General features: G+C 45.4%; 1 protein-coding gene across 1 annotated transcript in view; it reads right to left on the reverse strand.

Moving 5' to 3' along the window:
- RAB3GAP1 (RAB3 GTPase activating protein catalytic subunit 1) overlaps window positions 1–20,279 on the reverse strand; it is a 210,495-nt gene that overhangs the window by 152,091 nt on the left and 38,125 nt on the right. The window contains exon 6 of the mRNA XM_068245930.1: window positions 17,477–17,593. Within this exon, the coding sequence (XP_068102031.1) occupies window positions 17,477–17,593 (117 nt within the window). The remainder of the gene's footprint in view (window positions 1–17,476; window positions 17,594–20,279) is intronic.

A 20,279-nucleotide genomic window follows, 5' to 3' on the forward strand; every position in this document is an offset into this window, starting at 1 on the left:
CGAACATTAGATCACAATCTGTTCAGACAGGGATCTATTGGCTGGCCACACACTGCACACCGATTTCCAATATATTGTAGAAAACTAAACATTAGCTTACCTGGTAATTTTATGTTAGGTAACCCTCCAGGACAGGTATAGATCGAGACTTGGCCCCTCCCAGGAAACAGGAAACATCCACAAGCCTCTCTATAAATAAAAAAATCCGTCAGGTGATCGGCAGTATTATGCAAGAAAAATAACCAAACAGGTCTAAACTACCTGACACCTAACTATTTATACCATGTAAATATATATATATATACCAATGTTTAGAGTAAACATATTATACACAGTTATAATTATATGTTATATGGGCGGGTTACCCCACCTGTCCTGGAGGGTTACCTAAAATAAAATTACCAGGTAAGCTAATGTTTAGTTTTTTCCACTAACCCTCCAGGACAGGTATACATCGAGATGATGACCAAGAAACTAACCTTAGGGTGGGCTGACCGCCTGCAGGACCTTTCTACCGAAGTCCTGGTCCGATGACGATATATGATCCAATCTGTAGTGCCGCATGAACGTCCCCAAATTCTTCCACGTTGCTGCTTTACAGATTTCCACCGGGGAAGCACCAGCTCTGAAGGCCCAAGTTGTCGCTGTCCCCCTGGTAGAATGCGCTTTAAGATCTTTAGGAGGCGTGGCCTCCATAACCTTGTACGCTTCCAAAATACATAACTTTATCCAATTCGCTATTGTTCTCTTTGAAGCCCTCTGACCTATCAATTTCCCAGTAAAATTTACAAATAGAGCTTCCGTCTTCCTTATACTTTGAATTCTTTGTAGATAATTTAACAGCATTTGTCTTACGTCTAAATGATGTCGTTCTTCCTCCTTGTCATTTGACGGCATCGGGTAGAAGCTTGGTAACACAATCTCTTGAGAACGATAAAAAATGTCTCCTACCTTCGGAATAAACTCTGCGCTAGTTCTTAATACTACTCTGTCGTCATAAAAAATACAGTAAGGTTCTCTACAAGATAAAGCTTCCAACTCGCTTACTCTCCTTGCAGATGTAATTGCTACCAAAAAAATAGTTTTAAACGTTAATAACCGTAAATCCATATCAGGTGAAAACTGAAACGAAGGTTTGGTCAAGGCCTTTAATACCACTGATAAGTCCCATTTTGGAAATGGCTTAACCCGAATAGGTCTGTTCCTTTCTACTGACCTGATGAACCGAGCGATTAACGGATGCACCGCTAATTGCTTGTCCAAAAAAACTGAAAGTGCTGATATCTGGACCTTAATAGTACTTAAGGCCAATTTTTTATCTACGCCACTTTGTAAAAATTCAAGTACGGTAGCAATTTCATTTGCTTTAAACCCTGTCTGTTCTTTCCACAGATTAAAGGTTTTCCAATATTTCATGTATATTGCTCTTGTATTCTTCTTACGACTTTTAATCAGAGTGTCTATTACTTTATTTGATAGTCCATAACTCTTCAGAATTAATTCCTCAGTAGCCAAGCTGTTAATTTCCATTTGTTTAGTTGTGGAACAACTCGCCCCCGAATTGACACTAAATTGTCTAGAAACGGAAGTAGTACTGGTTCCGCTATTTTCAACTTGAGAAGCATGGGATACCATGATCTTCTCGGCCAATTTGGTGCAATCAAAATCAATGTTACTTTGGATATTGCTACCTTTTTCAGTACTAACGGTAGAAGATTCAGTGGTGGAAAGGCAAACGCCAGTTCGAAATCCCATGTCTGTGCCAAGGCATCTATCGCTGTTGGATTGTCTCTGGTATTCAGGGAATAGAACTGATGACATTTGGTATTGTCCCTGTTGGCAAACAAATCTATGCTTGGACTGCCCCAGATTGTTGTTATCCATCGATAAACCTCCTGGTTTAATTCCCATTCCATGTTCGACAACTGTTTGCGACTGAGCAGATCTGCTAGTGTATTCAATGATCCTTTCAGATGTATTGCTGTAAGTGACAAAAGATTTTGCTCTGCTAAGTCCAATATCTCTAGTGAAAGATTCATCAATTTCTGCGACTTTGTTCCACCTTGGCGATTTATGTACGCTACTACTGTGGAGTTGTCTGTTCTTACTTGCAGATGTTTTGCTGCCACTATGTGCTGTGTTGCTATTAGAGCTAATTTCACGGCCATCAATTCTCTGTAGTTTGAAGACTGACCTTGCATATGACTTTGCCAGAGACCCTGCACTCTGAAGTCCTGAACATGAGCCCCCCAACCTGATATGCTTGCGTCTGTAGTTAAGATTATTTGAGTTGGAAAACTCCAAGACTTTCCCTGGGTAAGTGTGCAAGGATTCATCCACCACCGTAAGTCTTCCTTTACCGATTCCGGTATTAGTATTGAGAGATCCAAAGACTGGATTGACTTGTTCCAGTTCTTCAGGATCCATGCCTGTAATACTCGAACATGCTTCATTGCCCACTGGACTGCTGGAGCTGCTGAATTTAGCAGTCCCAGTAATCTCATGGCATCTCGGATTGATATACTTTCTAGTTGTCTGAAATTCTGGATTTGCTGTATTATTTTCAAAACTTTCAATTCTGGTAGAAACATCTTTTGGTGAATTGAGTCTATTAAAAATCCCAAAAACAGTATCTTCTGTGTGGGATCCATCTGTGATTTCTCCAGACTTATGATCCATCCCGCCTGCTGGAGAGTTTGCACCACAATCTCTCTTTGAGATAACAGTATTTGTTTTGATTCTGTAAATATCAACAGATCGTCCAGGTAAGGGACAATCATGATCCCTTTCCTGTGGAGATCTGCTACTATCTCGGCAATCACTTTGGTAAAAATCCTCGGAGCAGATTTTATGCCAAAAGGGAGGCAACGGAATTGATAATGGGTTATCCCTGAGGATTCCTTCACTGCGAACCTGAGAAATCTTTGAGATTTCTCCTCGATCGGGACATGCCAGTATGCGTCCTTGAGGTCTATGCTTAACATAAAACAATTGGCTGTCAGAAGGTTCCTGAGAGAAAAAATTGACTCCATCCTGAAACTCTGATGCTTTATGAATGGATTTAAAGGTTTGAGATTTAATATGAGACGGTAATTCCCCGACGGTTTTTTCACTAGGAAAATCCTTGAGTAAAAACCTCTCCCCTGCTCCCGGATTGGAACCAAAGTGACTACCTTCCTTAGAATCATATCTTGTAGAATAGAACTTATAGCCATCTGTTCTTCCACTGCCTGAAATCGTTTTGTCACTATAAATCTTGTCAGAGGTTTTTGATGGAACACAATGTGATACCCTGACTGTATTAGACTGAGGATAAACGGGCTGGTTGTAAACCTTTGCCACTGTGGGTAAAATAGGGCCAGCCTTCCCCCCACAGCCAGTTCGTTGTCACTGCTGTTTTTTTGTTGAAGGGTCTGAACTTCCAAACAAGGCGTTTGGTCTGTTCTGTTCCCTTGAAAAAGACCAGGACTTACGTTTGTTTTGTGGCCTGGGCTTATTGTCTTGACGGTTTTTCCGAAAAAACCTTTTCCCTGGTCTGAATTGGGTTTTCTTAGGAAATCCCTTCTTCTTATCTGAGGATCTTTCTAGTATTTCGTCTAGTTGATGCCCAAATAACAAATCCCCTGAAAAGGGAATGGTACATAATTTACTTTTAGATATGTTACTACCTTCCCAGGTTTTAATCCAGATATTCCGTCTGGCTACATTAGATAAAGCTGCAGCCCTAGCGGTTAAACGAATTGACTCCGTTGCTGCATCAATTATAAAGTTTATAGCTTTAAACATTACTGTGAAAGAATTAAGAATAGTTTCTTTACTAGATCCCATTTTAATATGATGCATTACCTGATGCATCCACATATCTAATTTACGACCTACGCAAGTGGTTGCGGCAGCTGAACGAAAATTCGCACAAATTGCCGACCACGTCTTTTTTAACGCGAATTCCGCTTTTTTATCTGACTGATCTTTTAGGAATCCTAGATCCTCAAAAGATAGTTCATTTTCCTTATGAACTTGTGAGAAGGCTGCATCCAATTTGGGACATTTATCCCATTGTTTGCAATCCTCCTCAGCAAAGGGAAATCTTCTTTTGAAACCCCTGGATAGAAAAACTTTTCTATCTGGGTTCTTCCATTGACTATCAATTAATTGTTTTGTAGATGGATGAACAGGAAAGACCATGGGCTTTAAACCTTCCATACCTGCGTATAAAGCATCGTGTGCAGACATGGACGCTGGGGAATCTTGTTTCAGACCTAATGAATCATAAATAGCTTTTAAAAGCTCATCCGTTTCATTAGCCGAGAATCTGAATTTTGACGGCTTATCCTGATCTTTTTCTGATACCTCATCCTCTGAATCACATTCAGAAATGTCCTCTGAATATTCTTCTGGTTCAGAATCAGATAGCACCGGGCGATCTGTTTTAGTTCTAGCCTTTTTATGACCAGACTCTGCCCCTGGTATCTGCCCCTCTACCGGTGTATCAATGGGAATGGCAGAGACTGCCCCCGGCTGTTCCACAGGCATAACTGGTGGTTGTAAGTTTATACTTGAGGCCGCTTGATCAATATTTATAGGTTGAAATATTGTTTGTGCCCCTGAGGTGGCTGGGAACATAGTTCCAGAACCACTCGGTACTTGTGTAATAACAATTGGAGGTTGATTAACCACAGTTTGAGCCGACATTGATTCCCTAAAAACTTTCATGGAATCAGACATTTCCTTGCGCACCATCCTAAGGAAATCTTTATAAGCTACTGCAGATTCTTCGTTCAATACTCTAGTTGCACATTGTTGACATAGTAATTTCTTCCAAGACACTGGCAGTTTTATATTGCAAGAGGGACAGCGTTTTTTAGGCCTAACAGGTTCTGATGCTTCTGTTGATGCTGGAGCTGAACCTGAGCCTGAAGCTGGAGTTGCCTGCAACAATACACAAAAACCCCAAAAAACCACTGTCACTAAACAACTCATCACCTGGGTTTTAGCAACAAAAAATATCAGCATACTAAGTGATACAATCTTTAACCATCAGATTATCACTAATACAAAGTTCCTCTAGCAGCAGTCAGCATTAAATATCTCTGCAGCATAGTAGCATAGGCATCACATAAACCACCGTTTGTTTGTGACCAATACCTTGCTGGAATCCCTTGATTCCTGTCTCAGATCCTCCTCAGGAGCCGCCTGACTCGCTCCGGATACTGGTGCTGACTGTGCCTCCATACTGCGTCCTGCACGAGTGCAGAGACGCGAGGAACGCCGCAGGTTCTTAATTCCGGCGGGCGGAAATGACGACACGCGGAAGCGGAAGTGCACCGTCCGCCATCTTAGCGTCTGGCACGCTGCGCCCGCTTCAGCCTCCGCCTACTCCCGCAGCGTGCCTGTTCGTCAGTCCAGCCGGCGGCGCCTGCCATATCCAAGAACTCCATTCGCGGCCCTCTCTACCCCGATAACACCACAATGCTCTTCAGAGAGGTAAGCGGACACCCCCCAACTTCACCACAGCTAGTTGTCCTCCAGGTTCCGCCACGCCAACAGCCCTTAGCCACCCAGGCTCTCCAGGACATGCAGCGCAGGTATAGAGAGACCTGTCCCTGGAACAGGAAACATCCATACTGCCGATCACCTGACGGATTTTTTTATTTATAGAGAGGCTTGTGGATGTTTCCTGTTTCCTGGGAGGGGCCAAGTCTCGATGTATACCTGTCCTGGAGGGTTAGTGGAAAAAATATATTGCAAATCATCCTGTCATCACCTGCCAGAACCACAAGAGTATATGTGTCATTAACGCCCCACAATTATTCAGGATACCCACTGTTACTGCAATTCTCCTGGTTTTAGCATTAGAAACACTTCCTATAGTTATAAATTGCTATGTAGCCCCACCCTCCCAGCAGTTTTTAGCCCAGGCTGATAAAATATGCAGAATTCTCCCCCCAAGTATTCTGGGAGGCCAAGTATATTTTCTACAGGCTTTAGAACTCTCAGTAAACAAACACTCCGCAGAACTGTACCTGCCAGCAGTAAGATGTCGCCACCTGTGTTAGATTTCAGAATGTAAATCAGTAAGAGGAAGGATTTTACAAAGGTAACACCCTGACTTAATTATCTATAAATGAATAATGTAAAATAAAAACTTAAAAAAAACCCAAACTTTAAAATAAAGAAGCACTTTGAAACATGCAGTCATTCGGTAACTGGGTAGCCCTGGTAAAGCAATGCCTTGCAGAACATTAGCGGTGGTGAGGGGGTTAATGCAGATGCACTGGGTAGCCCTGGTAAAGCAATGCCAGCCTGTGCAGAACATTAGCGGTGGTGAGGGGGGTTAATGCCGGTGCACTGGGTAGCCCTGGTAAAGCAATGCCAGCCTGTGCAGAACATTAGCGGTGGTGAGGGGGTTAATGCCGATGCACTGGGTAGCCCTGGGTAGCCCTGGTAAAGCAATGCCAGGCCTTGCAGAACATTAGCGGTGGTGAGGAGGGTTAATGCCGGTGCACTGGGTAGCCCTGGTAAAGCAATGCCAGCCTGTGCAGAACATTAGCGGTGGTGAGGAGGGTTAATGCCGATGCACTGGGTAGCCCTGGTAAAGCAATGCCTGTGCAGAACATTAGCAGTGGTGAGGAGGGTTAATGCCGGTGCACTGGGTAGCCCTGGTAAAGCAATGCCAGCCTGTGCAGAACATTAGCAGTGGTGAGGAGGGTTAATGCCGATGCACTGGGTAGCCCTGGTAAAGCAATGCCTGTGCAGAACATTAGCAGTGGTGAGGAGGGTTAATGCCGGTGCACTGGGTAGCCCTGGTAAAGCAATGCCAGGCCTTGCAGAACATTAGCAGTGGTGAGGAGGGTTAATGCCGGTGCACTGGGTAGCCCTGGTAAAGCAATGCCAGGCCTTGCAGAACATTAGCGGTGGTGAAGGGTGGTTAATGCCGATGCACTGGGTAGCCCTGGTAAAGCAATGCCAGGCCTTGCAGAACATAAGCAGTGGTGAGGAGGGTTAATGCCGGTGCACTGGGTAGCCCTGGTAAAGCAATGCCAGCCTGTGCAGAACATTAGCAGTGGTGAGGGGGGTTAATGCCGGTGCACTGGGTAGCCCTGGTAAAGCAATGCCTTGCAGAACATTAGCAGTGGTGAGGAGGGTTAATGCCGATGCACTGGGTAGCCCTGGTAAAGCAATGCCTGTGCAGAACATTAGCAGTGGTGAGGAGGGTTAATGCCGGTGCACTGGGTAGCCCTGGTAAAGCAATGCCAGGCCTTGCAGAACATTAGCAGTGGTGAGGAGGGTTAATGCCGGTGCACTGGGTAGCCCTGGTAAAGCAATGCCTTGCAGAACATTAGCAGTGGTGAGGAGGGTTAATGCCGGTGCACTGGGTAGCCCTGGTAAAGCAATGCCAGGCCTTGCAGAACATTAGCAGTGGTGAGGAGGGTTAATGCCGGTGCACTGGGTAGCCCTGGTAAAGCAATGCCAGCCAGTGCAGAACATTAGCAGTGGTGAGGAGGGTTAATGCCGGTGCACTGGGTTGCCCTGGTAAAGCAATGCCAGGCCTTGCAGAACATTAGCGGTGGTTAATGCCGATGCACTGGGTAGCCCTGGTAAAGCAATGCCAGGCCTTGCAGAACATTAGCAGTGGTGAGGAGGGTTAATGCCGGTGCACTGGGTAGCCCTGGTAAAGCAATGCCAGCCTGTGCAGAACATAAGCAGTGGTGAGGGGGTTAATGCCGATGCACTGGGCAGCCCTGGTAAAGCAATGCCAGGCCTTGCAGAACATTAGCAGTGGTTAATGCCGATGCACTGGGTAGCCCTGGTAAAGCAATGCCAGGCCTTGCAGAACATTAGCGGTGGTGAGGGGGTTAATGCCGATGCACTGGGTAGCCCTGGTAAAGCAATGCCAGGTTTTGCAGAACATTAGCGGTGGTGAGGAGGGTTAATGCCGATGCACTGGGTAGCCCTGGTAAAGCTATGCCAGGCCTTGCAAAACATTAGCGGTGGTGAGGAGGGTTAATGCCCGTGCACTGGGTAGCCCTGGTAAAGCAATGCCTTGCAGAACATTAGCGGTGGTGAGGGGGTTAATGCCGATGCACTGGGTAGCCCTGGTAAAGCTATGCCAGGTTTTGCAGAACATTAGCGGTGGTGAAGGGGGGTTAATGCCGATGCACTGGGTAGCCCTGGTAAAGCAATGCCAGGCCTTGCAGAACATTAGCAGTGGAAATGGGGGTTAATGCCGATGCACTGGGTAGCCCTGGTAAAGCAATGCCAGGCCTTGCAGAACATTAGCAGTGGTTAATGCCGATGCACTGGGTAGCCCTGGTAAAGCAATGCCAGGCCTTGCAGAACATTAGCGGTGGTGAGGGGGTTAATGCCGATGCACTGGGTAGCCTTGGTAAAGCAATGCCTTGCAGAACATTAGCAGTGGTGAGGGGGTTAATGCCGATGCACTGGGTAGCCCTGGTAAAGCTACGCCAGGTTTTGCAGAACATTAGCGGTGGCGAGGGGGTTAATGCCGATGCACTGGGTAGCCCTGGTAAAGCAATGCCTTGCAGAACATTAGCGGTGGTGAGGGGGTTAATGCCGGTGCACTGGGTAGCCCTGGTAAAGCAATGCCAGGTTTTGCAGAACATTAGCGGTGGTGAGGAGGGTTAATGCCGATGCACTGGGTAGCCCTGGTAAAGCTATGCCAGGTTTTGCAGAATATTAGCGGTGGTGAGGAGGGTTAATGCCGATGCACTGGGTAGCCCTGGTAAAGCAATGCCAGGCCTTGCAGAATATTAGCAGTGGTGAGGGGGGTTTATGCCGATGCACTGGGTAGCCCTGGTAAAGCAATGCCAGGCCTTGCAGAATATTAGCAGTGGTGAGGGGGGTTAATGCCGGTGCACTGGGTAGCCCTGGTAAAGCAATGCCAGGCCTTGCAGAATATTAGCAGTGGTGAGGGGGGTTTATGCCGATGCACTGGGTAGCCCTGGTAAAGCAATGCCAGGCCTTGCAGAATATTAGCAGTGGTGAGGGGGGTTAATGCCGGTGCACTGGGTAGCCCTGGTAAAGCAATGCCAGGCCTTGCAGAATATTAGCAGTGGTGAGGGGGGTTAATGCCGGTGCACTGGGTAGCCCTGGTAAAGCAATGCCAGGCCTTGCAGAATATTAGCAGTGGTGAGGGGGGTTAATGCCGGTGCACTGGGTAGCCCTGGTAAAGCATTTCCTTGCAGAACATTAGCAGTGATGAAGGGGTTAATGCCGGTGCTTTGAGGACATGACAGTTGCAGAAGCTGCTGGAACTCCGAGGAGGGAAGGGAGAGTGATGCGTCTGACAATGGACCGTGCAACGCTAGGCTGGAAGTTTTCATACAATAAAATATGTGCATATTTAACTGGGACACGGAGCAGGCCTGGGGCGAGAGCCATGCGCGGGGCTCCCTGGGGTGTTCAAGTGGCTGCCATAATAAAGAATAATGGATCTGGGCTATTTATAGCAAATAAGACCTGCTGCTGTACAATATTGAGTTCAGCCACAAATCACTCGCACTTCCTGCCATGTTTGTGGTAGTAGCAGCTGGTAGAACAGCCATCTGGGACACTGGATCACGCACCGTACCCATCGCTGTACACAGGGTGCAGCAAGGCATGATGGGATAGGTAGTTCATCGATCAAGGCAGTTCTACCATATACCAAACGCAGTTTAAAACTCCACCTTTGTTAAAGTGAATCTGAAGCCAACTTTAAAATAAAAAAACAAAAACAGATACTTACCTAATAAGAGGGAAGGCTCTGCGTCCTAATGAGCCTTCCTGTTCTCCTCCCGGGGTCAGTGTTCCCCCCGCAGGCTGCACGGTTTAAGTCTCCCGCCACGGGAGTCTTCGGCAGTCTTGGAAAGCTCTCGGGGCTCTGTATTGCGCATGTGCGCCAGGGAGTGCGCACGCCATGCGCAGAACGGAGAAGCCAGTCAAGGCTGCCGAAGTCTCCCCAACCCGGAAGAGAGCAGCCACAACCATATTGCTAACAATGAGCCTGCGGGGGTGGGGGGGGGGGGGGACAGGGATGAGAACGGGAAGGCTCATTAGGACCCAGAGCCTTCCCTTTTCTTAGGTGAGTATCTGTTTTTTTATTTTAAAATAGGTTTCAGACTCTCTTTAAGAAATTAGCAACACCTTAAAGCAGTGGTCCTCAAACTAAGGCCCGCGGGCCGAATGCGGCCCCCTGAGGCTTTTTTACCGCCCCACACACAAAATGTATTACTTATAGATGCTGTCAGCTACATCTTCAAATATTGGTGCCTCACATATAGAATAGCAGTGCTGGCACCACCCATCCACATGGAAGCCAGAAAGCAGCAATTCGCTGGTTTCCAATCAAAATTCCACATCAGGTGACACTGCTGTCCAATTAGACTGCAGCTTGTCACCTGGGTATGCTTCACTGTCTGGCCCGCAAACACTTCTACATCATCTTATGTATACTCCAGCCCCCCCAGCAGTCTGAAGTATATTAACCTGGCCCTTGACCCAAAACGTTTGGGGACCCCTACCTTAAAGAGACGCTGAAGCGAAAAAAAATTATGATATAATGAATTGGTTGTGTAGTACGTATAATTAGAACAAGACTAGAACTAGAACATTAGAAGCAAAGAAAATATTCTCACATTTTTATTTTCAGTTAGTGTTTTTTTATAACATTGCATCATTCTCTAATATTTGCAGTTTACACACTACTCAGCATTCTAAATGATTTTGCAGAGCAGGCAAGTGAACTTTTGACTTGTGCTCTGGGGAAGAAAAAACAATACAATGCCTGACAGTTGAGATAACAAGCTTCAGAAGACAGAACTCTCTGCCACTTTGAGAGCTCAGTGGCATTTTTGCATAGATAACTGGAGTTTCTTAACTCTTCCTGTACTGGAAACAAAATTAGACTCTTATATCTACTGCTAAGGTTTATTTTTTAGCTGTACTACACATACCAATCGTTATATCCTATTTTTTTTTTTTTACTTCAGTGTCTATTTAAAGTGTACCTGAGACAATAAAGTAAAAAGAATTTTACTGGGGCTTCCTCACGCCTCCTGTAGTCTGGCTGCTCGCTGGCCATGCTTCTGGTCCCCTCTGTAGGGCTGCTGTTAGCCCCCTGGCTGCTTGCTAGCCCCGATTTTGCTCTTGCTGCCGTGAGCATTCTGCGCACATGCAGTTCATTAAGACTGTAACTGTGCTTGCACAAAACGCTCCTGGCCACTGGAGCATGATCGAGGGGTGTTCATTGGCTGGGATCACGCATGTGCAGTGGCCTGAAATTGGTTGGATCGCAGACTCCACAGAGGCTCAACAGAGAGGACTAGACTGACACAGAGGGAGCTAATGTACTACAGGGGGGCTGGAAGAAGCCCCAGGTAAGTTAAAATCCTTTTGCTTTCATTGTCTCAGGTTTACTCTGATCTACTTTCTCACAGATGGCAATATCTTTAGTTCTGTCAGGTGCAGCTCTGAGGATTGTATTAGGCAAAGCCAGTGCAAAGAATACCTGGTCTCCCAGAATGCTCTGAGAGAATTCCGCATAGCTAAACAGCCAAGGCTAAGCCTCAATGTGAGGGTGGGGCTACATACCTATATACAGCAATATAGAGATATAGGAAGTGCTTCTGATGCTGAAGCCAGGATAATTACCATAAAAGTGGGTATCCTGAATCATCTACTGCATTCTACTACATATCATTGCAGGGCCTCTTTCAAGCTTTACCCCAGTGTTCCTCTTCCTATTACAGTAGTAGTACATTGTGGGTAATCACAAATGTTCACTTATAGCTGAATTATTGCAGATTTCCTTCTGTTTTAAGAAGGCAAATTACACCAAGCTTTGCTTTTTTTAGTAGGAGAGCTTTTTGGTCCCTTTTATCCCCCTATACATTTCTAGTAGTTTGGGTCACCCTGAGCTGCTGGGTTACTCTGCTTTACAGACATGGAAGGGGTTTCATAGGTTTCGGGGGTTTATAAAGCAGCGATAGGTGTTGTAGCGGCTGGAGTGCTCTGCAGGCGTATCTCCATCCTGAAGTCGTCATGCGCCGCTTCCTCCTGTCTGTTACCACCGTGTTATCTCCCGGTTACTGTCGGCATATCAATAACCCAGCTGAATGGCTTTATTACTGCAATTCACTGTGGCACTTTCATGTATCGGGGATTTATGCAATTTCAGAAGCAAAATCAATAAAAGTGAAGCTTGATAAGTGAAGATAAGGGCTTATTGATATTGATCCCATCAGCAGAACGTCTCACGATTGCTGTGTCACTGTAATGCTAGGAATACACGGTTCGTTTCTGCCGTGCGTTTCTCCTCTCGATCGTTTTTGCCGCTCGATTCTGCATTCAATCCTCTTTTCTTCCGCTCGTTTTTCTTATTTTTCCATTCACTTCTATCAGAAATCGAGCGCCGAAAGAATCGAAAGGGAGATCGGGCATGTCGGAAATTATCTATCGAACCATCTAATCAGCAACAAAAATTAACCGTGTATTCCCAGCATTAAAGTGGATCCGAGATGAAAAACTAACTAGAACAAGTAACTTGTCTGTATATCTTATCCAAAGTTTAGAGATAGTTTGCACAGCAAATCTAGCTGCAAACAGCTTCAACAGTAGATTATTATTTCTTCCACTGAGGCTTTGTCTAGGCTGGTTATTATGTAGAATTCCCCCTTCCCAGCATTCTGGGAGACTACTGGCTATAGAACTCTCAGTAAATGAACATTCTGCAGAGATCACCCGGCAGGACTAAAAATGTTGCCGCCAGGGAGAGGAAAGATTTTTACAATGGGTAATCAGTCACTAATTAATTTATAAATGAATACTGTAAAACAAGAAGCAAGCTCAGGAATCTTGTCAGTCCTGGCAAAGCAGCTAATTTGTAACTAAGATACAGAAGCAATGCACTGCACCACCTCCACCGATTGCCTATAACCTTTGTCTTTTCCTGATGCTTATTCTGGATCAAATCATTGAAAATTACATGTCAATTTATATATACACAACAGCCAAGCTCTCAGCACATCACCCCAAAAGCAATGCCTAAAATGACATCTAAAGTCCATCACCATTATTAAGATTATAAAAAGTTCATCCAGACCAACTTGACCAATCTGTCAGTCCATTTCTTCATTGAAATCTTGAATTCTGGAGAAATGAAGAAATGTACAGACATTGTAATATAATTTTAGGCATTAGTTCTGGAACATTAGGTGATCTGTTGAGCGCTTGGCTAGTGTATATATAAATTAGCTCATTTGTAAACCCTATGTCTGCTTCCATGAAAGCAGGAAGAAGACACACTGCAAATGTATTGCAGGATTTGTATCAGCTGTAACAAAGAAACATTTTTTCTTTAAAGGTTATTATGCTGTTGCTTATCTTTTAAAGCAGAGGAAGTTCTGAGTTCAGGTCCGCTTTAAGCCTCGTATATACTTAAAGGGAAGGTCCGAGCATAAAAAAAAGAATATCTACTTACCTTCCTCTAGGCACTGAGTGGGTGATGATCCTCTTAAAGAGAATCTGTATTGTTAAAATCGCACAAAAGTAAACATACCAGTGCGTTAGGGGACATCTCCTATTACCCTCTGTCACAATTTCGCCGCTCCCCGCCGCATTAAAAGTGGTTAAAAACAGTTTTAAAAAGTTTGTTTATAAACAAACAAAATGGCCACCAAAACAGGAAGAAGGTTGATGTACAGTATGTCCACACATAGAAAATACATCCATACACAAGCAGGCTGTATACAGCCTTCCTTTTCAATCTCAAGAGATCATTTGTGTGTTTCTTTCCCCCTGCAGTTCTCATGCACTGAAGTTTCAGGCTGCTCTTTTCTTCCTGCAAACAGCTTTGCCTTTGTCTGAATTTCCTCACTATGTGAAAGCCCAGCCAGCTCAGAGGACGATTTATCCAGCTTGTAAAAGATAAGAGAGAAGAGAGAAGCTGCTCTAATCTAAATAATACACAGGCAGTGTGCAGAGAGGGGCCTGGAAGGGGGAGTTCATAGCAGAACCACAACACTGAAGAACTTGGCAGCCTTCCAGACACAGTCTGACAAGAGAGAGGTAAGTTGATTTATTACAGAGACTGTGATAGTACAAAGTGCTGCAGTAAGCCAGAACACATTAGAATAGCTTTTGGAACTTGTAGGATGATAAAAAACAGGATGCAATTTTTGTTACGGAGTCTCTTTAAAGGGAAGATCCAGGATGAATAAAGGAAGATCTACATACCTGCGGCTTCCTCCAGGCCCTGGCAGCCGTCCTGTGCCCTCGCCGCAGCTCCGGTGTCCCAGGATCCCCTCCTGCACGAGCGCCGATCGCGATTGCACCCTTGTGGTCTGGTGCATTCTGCGACTGTGGAGAACACTCCAGGCGACGTAAGCCTGGTTGCAAAGGGCCCGGCATGCGCAGTAGATGCCAGTCGGCGTCTGCAATGGGAGGGGACCCCGGGCCACCGGCTGACAGCGGAGATGTGGCGAGGGCACAGGACGGCTGCCAGGGGCGGGAGGAAGCCCCAGGAAAGTAGAACTTTTTTTTATTCACCCCGGATCTTCCCTTTAAGAGGACCATCGCCCACACACATAGTCACATTCAGGACTAGTTGTGGACATGCAAGTGCCCAACGGGCGCTAATTTGCTAGTTTATGAATATTTAAAGTTGTATGAAAACTTATATTTTACTGAGGGCACTTTATTATTAGATTTATACTGTATTTGCAATATATAAATAATACAAGTTGTATGCAAACTTATGGTTTTAAACACAATGAGAGGACGGGAAGTCTGGCACTATGAGGTTTATTAGACATCAATAAAGCGCTGGTGCATACATTAGCATGTGTGAGCATAGTTCAATGCAAGTGACAGTCAGTGCAAATGCAAGGCAATACCTCCAGCCTCCAAGAAGCCAGAAATCACTCCTCGAAACGGTCGTCAGGCCGTGCACCACAGGTGCGCACTGCTGCTACTCCAGTTCATCAGAGTGGTTAAGCACTGCCTTGCATTTGCATGGACTGTGATTTGTATTGAACTTTGCTCACACATGCTGATATATGCGCCAACACTTTATTGATGACTAAAGCTAAGTACACCCATGCGAGAATTGTCACCCGTTGGGGATCAAGAAACGAGCCTCCGGGCGAAAATTTGCACAATGATGCTGTTCAGACACATCTCTAGTCTTGAGGCTAGCAATGTGTTCTGTTGCTATGGAGAGGGGCAGAGGGACGATGATCGGCAACTACAGAGAGGTGGGGCTTGTAAAAAGCATTGCGAACTGTCATGCACATACAGCGATCGTTGGCTGAAATGGTTGTTATCAGCTGTTTCAGGTGACGGTTATCACACGTGTGTACGTAACTTCATAAACCTCATAGTGCCAGATCTTCTGTCCTCCTCAGGCGGCAAAAAGTCTAGGGCCGGCCCTGCGAACAGCGGCCGCATCCATTCACAAAACAGGAAACTGTCACAGTTGTTAAAATGTAAAAAGAAAAAAAACAAAAGTGATCACTTCCTAATGGGAGAGTGTTCACTAGCGCCATCTTATGGCCAAAAAGTATATTGCACATACAGGCAAATACATTATATCCACACAATATTAATAAAATTAATAAATTACATTTCCACCCCCCCCCCTCCCCCCAAAAAAAAACACTTTAAAAAAAAATCAGCTATAAATAAATAAATAGTTGCCTTAGGGACTCAGCTTTTTTAATCTATATTGTATGAGGGAAAATTAATCTTACTTTATTACATAGGGGCTTGTAATTATGGCCAGAACAAAAAAAAAAACAAAACAGAAAAATAACACCTATATTTCAAAATATTATATTGTCGCCATACATTGTGATAGGGACATAATTTAAACGGTTTAATAACCGGGACAACTGGGCAAATACAATGTGTTGGTTTTATCCACAGGAGAATGTTTAATTTTAAAACTATAATGGCTGAAAACAGAAATAACGATTTTTTTTGTATTTTTCCAATGAAAATGCATTTAGAATAAAAAAAATTCGTAGCAAAATGTACTTCCCACAGAAAGCCTAATTGGTGGCGAAAAAACCATTAGATCATTATAGATCATTTCCTTGTGATAAGTAGTAATATAGGAATAAAAGGGAGGAGCACTGACAGGTGAAAATTGCTCTGGTCCATTAGGGTAAAAACCCTTGGGGGTGAACTGGTTAAATAGGAAATAATTTGAAGAAAACATAGTGAACAGGCAGCTGTAGGTAGCAGAGGAGGAGATCAGGAGCTATGAACTGGCATGGAATGTATTTTAATGTTTTATTTTTTTAATACATCATTTAGAGCAAATGCAAATAAAAAAATGTGTTTAATATAACGGTTTAGTTGGCACCAGCAGTATACAGTGACATTTGGCCAATGGAAGCAGCTTAGTGAGAGTGGAAGGGTCAGCTAGGTTTTATGATTTAGGTCTGAGGCTCCCTCTGTAAACCATTTAAACTCTGCTGCTAACTGCAAGCGCCATTCAGCTGCAATCACATGCGTGTCATACTTCACCCAGGATGGCGTTACTATGCTCAGATGCATCTAGATGCATGAGCCGCCTGTCCGTCACCTGTGCTGAAAGCTAGCAAGTGCCCAGCCGGTGGATAGGTGCACTTGGCAGGTGGTGAATTCCCCACCTTCAACTGCTCATGGAAAAAAGACATAAAAGGGTACAGAAGTTAAAAATGACAGGCTCTGACAGTCAGCTTGGCTCTATTCTGGTACATTGTCGGGTGGAGGAAACTTGTTATCTTCCTTCCCCCATTCCTGCTCCTTACTGATTGGCTGAGGCCAGTTCAGCGTGACAGGAAACTGAGAAGGGAAATACACCTCACCCCTTTGCAGAAGCTGCTGAAATATGATCTATGCGGTGCTCACGTGTTTACAAAGCAACCTAGATTGGACATTGTCGTTTCTAGGGGAAAAAAACAGTAAGGGAGGAAATTACATCAGATTTGGCTTCAGTCAGAGACAGTAAAGATGGAAAATGCCTGGAACCAAAACGAGCCAAAACGAGGGCTTTAGACCCCCCCCCCAAATCCCCGGGGGGAAATCCGGGCAGCGCTTCCTAAAAGAGGCAGAGCTTTCTGCTGTAGTTCTGCCTCTACTGATGTCAATCGCCACCTCTCACCGCCCCTCTCAGTCTTCCTTCACAGAGAGGGGCGAGGAGAGGCGGAGAGCCGCAGGCAGATTGACACGCAAGGAGGCAGAGCTGCAGCTCAAAGCTCTGCCTCCCCGGGCAGCAAAATCCACGACCAAGAAAGTCGTAGATGTTTGCCCCAGGGATTTGGGGGGTATGAACCCCTTGTTTTGGCTCGGGGATGCAGTGGTTTACATCTACTAAGACTACTGAAGCGAACTACCAGGTAAAAATAGCAATTTTTGCTCGCTTCAGAGTCTCTTTAAGTTGCTACAGTTTAGCTGTGGACAACCCTTCCCATATGATAGCTTTACTCACCATCCTGTGTTTCCCAGAGCTATGGACACGGAGCTCAGGAGGAGATTACACTTGGATTCGCTGATGACGGCATCATTAGCCGCTGGAGATATGACTACAAACTCTCGTATTCCATACCTGCAAAAAGATGCATAATCCTAATTAACAAGAGACTTGGCATCATTCTTTACTCTGCAGAGGCAGCGCCACTGCCGAGGGATTCATTAATCATACTGGCCTAGATTTCACAGGGAACACGTGAGTGGTACCTTTTACCCAGCATGCCTCTGTCACTCCGGCAGCATATTTCATGGATAGCGACACACAATGCTTCTCTGTCAGGGCCGTGACCTCACGTGCACGGCATTCATTCTCAGGATCAAAACTGTGTCACGTGGGTCACTCACACCGTGAGGACAAGAGCATTATCAGCAGAAGCACCATTATGCCTACAGAATTCCTACAGTAACAAAGGAGTTGCACCACACTTCTGTAGTTGGAACTGAATTGATGCATTTTTAAAAAATGAAATGCTGCAACACTGCCACCTGGAGGTATACAAAATAATCTGCAAGTACAAGTTTACTAAGTTCAAGAGTAGTACTGTATACAGCTTAAAGCCTGGTAAACACATTTACTTTATGACGTGTGTGTGTGTGTGTGTGTGTGTCTGTGTGTGTGTGTGTGTGGTATAGGTAGTGTGTGTGTGTGTGTGTGTGTGTGTGTGTGTGTGTGTGTGTGTGTGTGTGTGTGTGTGTGTGTGTGTGTGTGTGTGTGTGTGTGTGTGTGTGTGTGTGTGTGTGTGTGTGTGTGTGTGTGTGTGTGTCTGTGTGTGTGTGTGTGTGTGTGTGTGTGTGTGTCTGTGTGTCTGTGTGTCTGTGTGTCTGTGTGTCTGTGTGTGTGTCTGCATCTTATAGTCCAAATGCAGGGAGTTCCTGACTTGTGAACGCCTGCCGATACAAACCTGCAACCCGTCGCAATGTCGGGGACTCCCTGTACTGCGCCCATGCAGAGGAGGACGCACGACACATAGGGGCATAGAGGAGGACACAAGCACAGAGGCGGACACATGGGGGACACAAAGGGGCATAGAGGAGGACACGGGAAAAAAAGAAGGGACACGGGGACGCACAGGGGCACAGAGGAAAAAAGGGAGACACACAGGGGCATAGAGAAGGACAGAGGCGGAAACAGGAGGACACACGGAGACACAAGAGGTACAAAAGGGGCATAATCCACAAGATGCCCCTCACCATGGATGCACCAGGTTTAGTATATATACAGGGGAGGACTGGCCAGGGGGGGAGGGGGGAGATTTCCCCTCAGGCTGCCTCTCATTGAATGATTTAGGGCTGGCACTGTGCCTGGTGAATTCTGGTTTTTGTATAAGGCAATGTGAAACACTAGGCTGAATGAGGGAAATAAACGCCCAATTACAGAGCAATTGCAGGGCGGGCAAGCTAGTAAATATACACAGAGGCTTGCCTGCAGGGTCCGTGGGAAAAAAATCTTTCCGGTCTCACCATTGTTCACAGCATGTGCACAGCTACATAAGATATTGTCTAGGTTGAAAAGTTTTCGACAGTCCCTAGACTCCAGAAGGGCTGCTTGCAGACAGTCCCTAGACTCCAGAAGGGCTGCTTGCAGACAGTCCCTAGACTCCAGAAGGGCTGCTTGCAGACAGTCCCTAGACTCCAGAAGGGCTGCTTGCAGACAGTCCCTAGACTCCAGAAGGGCTGCTTGCAGACAGTCCCTAGACTCCAGAAGGGCTGCTTGCAGACAGTCCCTAGACTCCAGAAGGGCTGCTTGCAGGACTTGTGTAAGAGATAGAAACCCCGACCGTTGTAACTCAAAATGTATTATGTGCCCCGGATGCCAGTGCATTTATACTTTACCTGTCACGCTGTCCCTCGAGTGTTATTGCTGTATTTCCCACGTGACTACCAGCATATAGCACGTGGGGCACGTGTGTGATGTCATTTGGGCTGGGGCTGCGGTGAAAACGGGCCTCTAGTTTGTGTTTTCCCCCCAGGCCAAAAGTTCCCAGTCCTCCCCTGTGTATATATATATATATATATATATATATATATATATATATATATACATATATATACACACACACACACACACATTTCCTCTGGTTTTTGTCTGCTAAACCTAGGTGCGTCTTATGGTCAGGAGCGTCTTATAGTCCGAAAAATACGGTAGTTTTAATTGGCCAATTTTACCACCTCCATGTATTACGAGGGTCATAAGATTTTGAATACTATGCACAGATTGTGCAGGTAAGCGCTCGTACTACATGGTAGTGGTACCATTGGCCAATAAAAATTGGATGAGTGTACACACCCTTACTTACACAAGCTGTACCTAGTATGCAATATCTGCTGGTTCTAATGCTGCATGGAAGTGGTAAAATTGGCTAATCAAAATAGGCATGGCAGAAGGCAAAACTGTTAGATACCTAACAAAAGTTTGACTTCTTAAAGAGATACTGAATCTTTTGTAAAATCTTTATTTACCCTCTATTTATCTTAATCAATTTAGGTAGAGCTAAAACGCCACATCCCCGCAGCAGAACGAGCGCTTTACACCCCTCAAATCCTGGGGCAAACATTCACGTCTTTCAAAGTTGTGGATGTTGCTGCCCCAGGAGGCAGAGCTTTGAGCTGTAGCTCTGCCTCTACTGCCGTCAATCTGCCTGCAGATCTCCACCGCTTCCCGCCCCTCCCTGTGAAGGAAGACAGAGGGGTGGGGAGAGGCAGCGATTGACAACAGTAAAGGCAAAGCTAATCTAAGATCCCTCTTAGATTATTATCGGATT

Source organism: Hyperolius riggenbachi, chromosome 7 (assembly GCF_040937935.1).
Source record: "Hyperolius riggenbachi isolate aHypRig1 chromosome 7, aHypRig1.pri, whole genome shotgun sequence".
In the NCBI taxonomy this organism is placed as follows: domain Eukaryota; kingdom Metazoa; phylum Chordata; class Amphibia; order Anura; family Hyperoliidae; genus Hyperolius; species Hyperolius riggenbachi.